Source organism: Prunus dulcis, chromosome 8 (genome assembly GCF_902201215.1).
Source record: "Prunus dulcis chromosome 8, ALMONDv2, whole genome shotgun sequence".
Taxonomy (NCBI): Eukaryota; Viridiplantae; Streptophyta; class Magnoliopsida; order Rosales; family Rosaceae; genus Prunus; species Prunus dulcis.
This window is the reverse complement of record NC_047657.1, coordinates 11,871,507-11,881,253: the sequence shown is the minus strand read 5'-3', so window position 1 is coordinate 11,881,253 and position 9,747 is coordinate 11,871,507. Positions and strand designations below refer to the sequence as shown.

Genomic DNA, 9,747 nt, shown 5'->3' with positions numbered 1-9,747 from the left:
CTCATTCTCTTTTCATTTTTTGATGGGTCTTGCTAAGCAAATACTTCTTTTCATTTTTTCACGTCAGCAGCCTTCGGGCTCAACTTAACCTCAGGCTCGTTTCACTCGCAGGCTGCCCCAGTTCGATGGGACCCACACCTTGCCCGGACTCTTCTAGCCTGCTGAAACCTCCTGTCTGGGCTCGGGCCCTGTCCTGCCCGGCCTTGGGTTTGTTGCTGGAGGTGCTTTAAATAGAAGCAATAAGGGGCTGGGCGCGCGTAAGCACTTGGGATTAGCTCAAGCAGTGAGAATGAGTGGGAAAATGGTTAGCATTAGAGTATTGCTAGTCAAAGCCCTGCACCGATGCCCAAACTAATATTTCTTCCATCATTGTCTTTTCAATCAGAGAAAATGATGTCATAAATCAGAAACCAAGAGTCGGGAATTGTGGAATCCAAATCACTTCAATCCAAGAGCAAAAACTGCATCCCAGTTCATGCTACAATTCAAATTCAAAACAAAACAGAACAACAAATTGACTTGCATATAACTTTAAATGCCCCTGCAGGCCAAAGAGGATAACATTTTCATCATGCCTAATGAAATCGAACATACTCAACTATATCGAACAAATGCACTGAGAGATGCCATGCCACCAACTAATCCATAACTTTTAAGGAAGACTACCACAAAGCCACCACAACACTCCCCACCTCCTCAATTCATCTCTTTCCATTTTAGCCTAACAAGCTCCCAAATGCAAACCAAGGGTTACTTGGTGAGGAAGCCTGATCAAAAGCATGTGACAAAATCTCTGGACAAAGGCTGATGAGTAAAAGGGTCCATTGTTCAAGCATCCCTACAAAATAAATCAGTAATACGTTTAAATAAATTTTGATCCCAACTGACATTTGACTCAGAATTGAATTTAGTAATTTTTTTAATATATGATAGGGTTATCTGAACCATGTCACAGGTAAGCATGGCAAGAACAAGCATGGATAATGAAAAGGATAAATCATTGACAATAAAACACTCTGGTTTTTTTATGTGTTCGGATTACCAAAAGCTTTGGTCACTAATCTAGTAGGAATATAAAAATAGGATGATGATCTTGCTTACCGTAATTGATCTCCGATAAGATCGCTTTAAGGAAAGAAATTTATGTGTTCGTGATAGCTAGCTTGGTCCTCTGGTCCTCTGATCTGCTAGTGAAATATAATAAATTACATATCATAAAAGTTTATAATTAGTGAAAACAAATAATAATGGTTTTGATTGTTGTCTCATGATGTTGGAAGTACCTGGAAGGAGAGCATGAGAACAGGAGGCGTGGGACATGATCTGGATTTCCTCTATGCACGTGGTCTTGAATTCGAATGTAAGGGATGTGTGCTATGGAGGGCCAATATCTTCCTTTACTTGGTTTGCATCTCTCTTCTAGCAGCGGACAATGATAGACAGTAAGTTGTGTAAGTGATAGAGGAAGACTCTCTTCTGCCATTGATGCTAGCTTAGGACACCCCTCGATGTGAAAAGATTGAAGACAGTTGAGGAGTTGAAAGCCGTTGCTGAGTTTAACGAGATTCGGGAAGTCCTGAATTGTAAGATCCCACATCGACCAACGGAGAGGGGGGCGATGTGCCTTATATGGCACACCTCGCATCCTCATAGCACGAGGCCTTTTGGGAGCTCACTGGCTTCGGGTTCGTAGGAACTCCGAAGTTAAGCGAGTTGGAGGCTGGAGCAATCCCGGGATGGGTGACCACCCTGGGAAGTTGCTTCGTGAGCTCCCAGAAACAAAACCGTGCGGGCTGGTGAGAATGTAGCCAGCCCAAAGCGGACAATATCCTGCTACGGCGGAGCCGGTCCGGGGTGTGACAATTTGGTATCAGAGCCACTCTGCCGTGTGGTGCGAGTGTGCCGACGAGGACGTCGGACTCCTTAAGGGGGGGTGGATTGTAAGATCCCACATCGACCAAACGGAGAGGGGGTGATGTGCCTTATATGGCACACCTCGCATCCATCTAGTAGGAGGCCTCTTGGGAGCTCACTGGCTTTGGAGTCGTAGGAACTCCAAATTTAAGCGAGTTGGAGGCTGGAGCAATCCCAGGATGGGTGACCACCCTGGGAAGTTGCTTCGTGAGCTCCCAGAAACAAAACCGTGCGGTCTGGTGAGAATGTAGCCAGGCCCAAAGCAGACAATATCGTGCTACGGCGGAGCCGGTCCGGGGTGTGACATGAATTGTAAGTCGAATGAGAGATTTAGGAAGCACCATCTCTTTCTCAGGAGGGAAGAACAACACGTCTGGGTCTTTGCCACGAATTTCCAGTTCTCTAAGAGAGGTGAGCCTGTGCAACCCCAAGTCCAAGAGTGCCTTACAGCTCTTGAGATTATAAATTGTAAGCTGTATTAAGTTAGGGGGAAAACCATCTTCTAGAAACTGCGTGAAACCTTCGCAACAAGAAATGCTCAATATCTGAAGAGAGTTGAGGTCATGTATGCCTTTGGGTAGTGCCTCCAATTTGTTGCAGTAGCTGATGTCGATCTCTCTTAGGTAGGCAGCGCTTTGTGGCAACCCTCCTTCGGGGAAGGAAACAAGACTTGCACAGTCATAAATACCTAACTCTTGAAGATTGGTGAGGTAGCATAGGCCTTCCGGTAAACACTTGAGATTTTTACAAAGCGAGATCTTAATTTCTTCAAGGCAAGTGTTATGCTTGAACCTATTGGTTATTGTCTCTAGCTGTTCACAATCGCTTATGCGAAGATGTTTAAGCATCCTGGGAAGATGGTCTTCGAATGATAAGGACGTCAGCAATGGACAATCCTCTATACTCAAGTACTCAAGACAAGATTCCTCTTCTTTCACCAGGTAAGGAGAAGAGGATGACGAAGAACCCTTTACCTCCTCTTCCTCCAGCAGTGATTTCAAATTTTCGCATAACATAATATCCATTCTTCTTAGATTTGGAGGTATCCGGTATCTTGCAAAATACACAAGAGAACTGCACCGCTCAATTTTTATTTCCTTGACAAAAGGTGGCAAAAGAAACTCTTGAAAAGAAATCAGACTTGGGCAGTCATATATGTGAAGCTCTTGGAGTGAGACAAGATTTTGAACAAGATGGGGATGAGGGTTGTCTCCAATAACCAAACAACGAAGAGAAATCAGGTTATGGAGCAATTTATCTTCATTCTGCCATAAAGATGTGAGCTCATCACAACCGCTAATGACCATATCATTAAGCTTTGGTAATCCTCCCATGAAATCCTTTATTTGGAGTTTGAACTCTGCAATACTTGAAAGCTGCAAGGCCTCCAATAATTCAAGCTGAACTTTTATATGGACCACCCTTTTGCAATCATCAATATCTAATTTCTGAAGTTGTTTATAGTCAGAAATTGAAATCACCAACTGCTCACATCCATAAATCACAAGCTTTGACAGTGAATCAAGGTTCTCGGGTAACCTGCCCTCCAATTTGGGGCATTTGGATATGGAAAGCATTTTCAGGCAAGGGAAAACTCTAATTCCTTGATCTTGATCTTGTTCGTATGGAAACCACTCCCTCCAATGTTTCATATCCTCAAACTCAAGGATCTCTAACAGTGGAAAAGGCAATCTTGGCTTTCCATAGAACTCAAGACCCACTACTTCCACTGCACACAATCTTTTTATAGAAAGCTTTTTGAGAGATGGCAATTGTCCAAGTGATGGCAACAGACAGCAATGGTTACAACCCTCTAAGCACACCGTTGTCAAGCTAGAGAGTAAAGGATGTCCAATCCATTTTGAAAATTCCAAACCACCATATCCCTTGATGCTGAGCACTTTGAGCTTCCTATGAGGTTGTAACATGTCGAGCACGTTGGATTCCTTTTCTCCTAAGCCATTCCATTCTAGTAGCAATACATCAAGCCCAGCCTTGCTAATTAAGTCCGCCCTCTTCACATCCTCAATGTCATTCACATTCTGCAATCTTGAGAGGCGCAATGTCCCCTGGAGATGCAATAGGGGCTCTACCTCTCTTATACTCGACTCCCTACCTTCGCTCACCACAAAATTACTCAATGTTTTCAAATTCGTCAGTTGACCTAGTTGTGCAGGCATTCCTTGCAATGAAGGTGTGTTTGAATTGTTGAGATGACGCAGATTAATTAGGTTCTTCATGTTTGCAGGTAGTGCCTTCAAACTATAACAATTCTCCAATATCAACGTTTGTAAGTTGCAAAGTGTGCTTATTGAACGAGGCAAACTCGTTATTTCCGTGTGAGAAAGATCTAGGTATCGGAGAAGCTTCAACTCACCAATTGAATTCGGCAGCTTGATTAATCGATAACCATTCAAAGAGAGCACTCGTATGTATTGCAACTTTGGCAGTAACTCAAAAGTAACCCTACAAGTCAAATAATTACATGGATCCTGTGAAATTGAAAGTGGTAGAAAAGTCCGCAAAACTTTTGCTTTAGCAAACGCCTCAAATCTTTTGACTCCATCATATTTACCAGCAGTGTAAGACAAATGACGAGTCTTCGGAGACCATCTACCATCCAAGATATCCTCCAATCTTAAACAGGTTTCTCCGGAAACCCTTTGTGCCAAATCACTAATGAGGTGATGCATTACATATCTTGAATCTTGTTTGCTTGATTTTCGAAATAAGGACCTAGACACAAACTCTTGAAAATACTCACGGCCTACGTCTTCCAATTGTTTATTTTCTTCTGGTTTCTGAATCAAATCTTCTGCCATCCATAGAAGGATCAACTGTGTCTCCCCAAATTCATAGTCATTTGGAAGTATTGAGCAATAGGCAAAACACCTTTTCAAAGTTGAAGGGAGATAATGGTAGCTAATTTCCAATACTGGGAGAATTCCACTTTTATCAGATAGAAACCACAATTTGTTGTTCAATATTTCCTCCCATTCATTTATTTCTTTACAACCTAAAAGACCACCAAGAGTCCTTGCAGCCAAAGGCAACCCACAACATTTTGCAACAATTTTCTCCTGAAGTAATTCATACTTCGTTGGTCTGGAGCTTTCTTCAATATTAAAAAATGCATGTTGCATAAATACTTTCCTGCAATCACCATTTGATATACCGCTCAAATTGTGAACTTCATTGGATCTCATCATTCTTGGAACTTCTGCATCACGTGTTGTCACGATTATCTTACTTCCCGATGCTCCAACACAAAAGGGGGATTGCAGCATTGTCCATAGATTATAGTCACATGTATTCCAGACATCATCTAAAACAATCAGAAACTTTTTTCCTGCCAATGCTTTGCTCAAATTGTTCTGAATGTTACTGAATTCCTCCAAATCACAGCGTCCGGACGTGACTGATTCAAGAATTGCCTTTGTTACACTTACAACGTCGAATTCATCAGACACGGATACCCATGCCTTAAGATCAAACTGTTTCAGGACATCATCCTCATTGAATACAAATTGAGCCAGTGTTGTTTTTCCAATTCCAGGCATGCCAACAATGGCAACTACTTGAAAATTGATAGCATTAGGCTCATAGTTTCTTGACAACAATTCAACAATCTTTGCTTTGTCACTATCTCTTCCAACAACAGGCACGCCATTCAGAACACATGAACTTGGTGGCCTTGGCCAAGGCTTAGTGGAGGAAGATCCAATACCATCTAAACTTAACCCAAGTTTATCTTTTCGTTCAGATATGGCTTGTAGCCGATTGGTAATCTCCTTTATTTCGAAGTTCATATTAAATTGGACTTCAAATCTAGGAATTAGACTTCGTACCTTACTTGTTGTAGCCCCACGTTGTTCGTCCAACTTGCGCCGTAACATCTCAGTATAAAACTTGTCGAGGATGTCTTCGATATCATAAGCCAAGTCCTTGAGATCATCCAGCCACAGCTCCACTGCACTGCTCGTTAGTTGCTTCTTCTCTGCATCACGAAGCACCAGTTCAATTGAAGACAACATTTCACTCCATTTCTTCAGTTTTTTGCCAACACCGTCCGCGAGGAAGTTGAGTGGAGTCAATAACCTGTCCAGCAGAAACCGAAGGAGTGCCCCAAGAAAGACCTCTGCCACTGCTACCATGTTTTCTCTTGTCCAAAAGGAAGCAATCAAGATTGTAATTTGTAAGAATGAAGAGTTTCAACCGATCAAAGAAGTAAGGAGTTCTTCTGTGAAAGCATGATATCAAGATTCAAGTCTCAAGTCTCAAGATATTGAGTAATATGAACAAAAAGTCAATGAGTTAGATGGGTTGGTTATGATCGAGGGGAGGGGGTCGATTGAGTGAGACTGTTACCGCGTTTTCATTTCATTTTATTTTATTTCTAGCTAGGCACCTTGTTTTTTCCAATGAACTCAAAACGTCTCTTGTCATATACAATTTTCTGACCAAATAAAAAATTTAGTCATATACAATTATTCATACTTTTTAAATACTTTTTGGAGGTGTTATTGTTTACTTTGCAAGTCAAATACACATATATAATAGGGAGCTTTTTTTAAAAAAAAACTCAATAAAAACTTTAATATTATGAAAGACACAACCTGTCCTCTAATCAATGTCCTTTTGTATATGATATAGTCAATATTACATATAATAATTTGTTCAAAGCCTTACGCATATAAAGATTTAAGTGGAGTTCCTTCTACGTAGTTTCTCTTCTTTTAAATAAGGTCAAATTTCACTCTTTGTCCATATAATTTGCCTAGTTTTCGTTTTTGGTTCGTATATATTTAATTTTTTCAATTCTGCCCTTCTAAATTGCGTATAGCAATTCAAAGATAAATACCAAAATTATGGTAATTTGGTACACAAAGAGGCAAGTCACTTGCACATGTCAAGGCATTTCTGCCTTTTGCTTCCTGTTTTCCCCACATTCATGCGCCAAACCCTCAAAATTTTCCACCAATTTTTTGCCATCCAAACCAAAATATCACTCTAGTCTTTCCCCAATCTTTAATTCCGCTTCAAATTCACAAAAAAGAATTTATTTATTTTTTTAAAAAAAAAGCAAGTAATTGGCAGAGGTTTTAAAACAAGAAAGACCAAGGACATCTCCCTAAACCCAAAAGCATCCTCAGCCTCAACAGTACATGAAGAAGTAGTTTTTTCTTTGTTCTTTTTAAAAAAAAAATCTTCAAACATGGTTAATCTTGCCCCTACAATCTTCTGTTCTTTTCAATTCTCTCAGGAAGTAGGTTCATCTTCCTGTTCCTCATAAGAGAGAGAGAGAGAGAGAGAGAGAGAGAGAGAGAGAGAGAGAGAGAGAGAGAGACATACGTGTTGTTGAATTTTCTCCAACACATTTACCAAAAAAACAGCTCCCTTCAAATTTATAAGCCATTAAATTATAAACAGCTTTAGCAATTGTTGTCTACCATGCATGCGACCTAAAAGCACATTCATATATTGTACTTTGCTACAGTCAAATAGGTACTTTTAATACTTGTGTCGAAATCTCTTCAACAATGTTATGAATGAAATCAGATTCGTGCCTGCGAGTAGAAAGCATATGAAATATTAGTGAAATTACGTTAGTGAAATGAAATCAGATTATAATTCCAGTTAACAAACTATGAATTTTTCAAAATAAAAATAGTCGAACAGAATTGAAACAAAACATGCTCTTGTACTTTTTTCAAACAAAATTGAAGGAATTAGTTTGAAGTCGTTATTTGGTTAATCTATAAATATAAAGCAAAAGGCAGAGAATGGTGAAACATTCAAAATACCAAAAAATGCCCTTGGTTAATGCAAACATTACAAATTGAAATTATTAATTAAATGAGGATAATATGGTAAATTCAAAATTTTTCGTATTAAAAAAATAAAAATAAAAGAAAATTCAGATAATGGATCCTATTTTTATGGAACACAACTATCCATTATCTTTTTTAATTCTAAAATAAATTTAATTTTTTTTTAAAAAAAGCCTCTTGCAGGCGCGGAAGCGCGTGCAGAGAGGCTAGTCTTAATTATGTAATATATCGATATCATATATTTTATATTTGTTGTCTGTTATTACATACCATTAATTTATATCTGAAAAATATTTTTTATTACATACCATATACTAGATAATAGTATAGATTATACACATGTGGGTTAAGCCATATCAGTGTGCCCGCTACCATAAATTAGAAGTTCAGAACATCACCAAGGAATTATCTACCGAAACCATGCTGGAAACAGAAGAATTAACAATTTTTATGGATCCACACAAATCCAGGCCTAATTATCATAACATGTGCTCCAAAGAAACTATATATACGTAATAATTAAAAATAAAAAATAAAAAACTTATCAAGAGACATCCACACGCAGGTATAATGCCGACAATACTGCAATGAGCCGCACTTGGAAGCAAACCTTCATATAACCATACATTAACATGAGAATACCAAGCTCACAAATACGAGGAAAATGAATATGTTTTTATGATAATGGTAAGTTGCAGGAAAGATGACAGCAGAAGTCTGACAACAACTTCAACGACGATTAGTTGCTGTCTATAAGTTTTTACTTCCAAATACTAATGCATTACCATTCATCATGCCCAGAAAAACAGACAAGTTCATCAAATAAAAACTTAATGGTAATGTTAGAACAGATAGCCTGTTACCCCAGATTTGACATTTTTAGATAAATACCAAAACACACAAAATGCCCTTCTATGACAATATAAACAAGAAAGTTCAGAAGAATAATGGAAAAATAAATAAATAAATAAACTTAAAACGTACAGTTGTATGAGAAAATAAGCAGACAAATTAACAACATAAGATAAGATGAACACAGTCAAAATGAAACCTGAAAGCTGCAGCTAGCACCAAAAAAAGAATCAAAGTCCAGAAATGCTGATATTATTGACAACCCATCAGAGACTTCACAATTCTAATGAAGGCCCTATTGGGTTCCATGGATTTGGCACCGCAAGACCTGATTTACATGGCCCTTGCAATGGCAGATCCAAATGTGCCCCAATATCTTGGGGCTGAGATTCAAAATTCAAATTTCATTTAGCTGATGGTCAGAACCAAATCTACTTACCCAAGAAACCTCCTTTTAATCTCTACGGCGATGGCAGAGCCTGAAGCAACCCAAAAGGTATCGTTGTCGCTGAAAGGCCCTAACCCAATAACAGATTTTGGTTCACCTCTTTCTCTATCTCTCTGCAACTGCAAGCCCTACTGTAAAACTATGGAGGACCATGGCGCAGGACTGTGATATGCAGGGCCGGCCCTGGGTGATTTAAGGCCTAGGGCCAAAGTTCAAGAATGTGCCCTTTATAAACAAATAAATAAATATAATTACAATTTTTTATTAAATAATAAATTTTATTAAAATTATAAGAGTTTACAACCAATAATATAGAAAACTTTGGGCCTCAAACGAAGGAAAAAGAGTACCCGATTGAAAAGATTACAATCAACAACAAATTAACTTGCATGTCCCTATGCTTCACCTTCATATGCACCTACAAAATAAAAATAGCAATGAAATCCTAATCACAAAAGATCACTTAAAATGTCTTCTTGTTGCAGTTTTAGAAGCAAAATCATCAATTATACTATCATATTTAATGTTTTCCAACATATCTCTTTCAATGCATAATATAGCTAGTCCATTTAGCCTATCTTGAGCCATGGTGGTCCGCAAATAAGATTTTAATAATTTTAATTTAGAAAAACTTCTTTCAGCAGATGCCACAGTCACAGGTATAGTCAGTAATATCCTATAAGCAACCATTACATTTGGAAA

The 9,747-nt window shown here is 38.7% G+C and overlaps 1 protein-coding gene and 1 long non-coding RNA gene across 2 annotated transcripts; both read right to left on the bottom strand.

Moving 5' to 3' along the window:
- Window positions 1-682: 682 nt before the first annotated feature.
- LOC117636382 lies at window positions 683-1,494 on the bottom strand. Its single transcript, XR_004587064.1, has 3 exons — window positions 1,284-1,494; window positions 1,102-1,184; window positions 683-838 (listed from the first exon to the last, which is right to left on the bottom strand). It is a non-coding gene; the product is annotated as an uncharacterized LOC117636382 (long non-coding RNA).
- On the bottom strand, window positions 1,494-6,068 carry LOC117638483 (putative disease resistance RPP13-like protein 1). The gene is made up of 2 exons (XM_034373603.1): window positions 2,256-6,068; window positions 1,494-1,550 (listed from the first exon to the last, which is right to left on the bottom strand). Exons 1-2 carry the CDS (start codon window positions 6,066-6,068, stop codon window positions 1,494-1,496), a joined length of 3,870 nt encoding a protein of 1,289 aa, XP_034229494.1.
- Window positions 6,069-9,747: the final 3,679 nt, after the last annotated feature.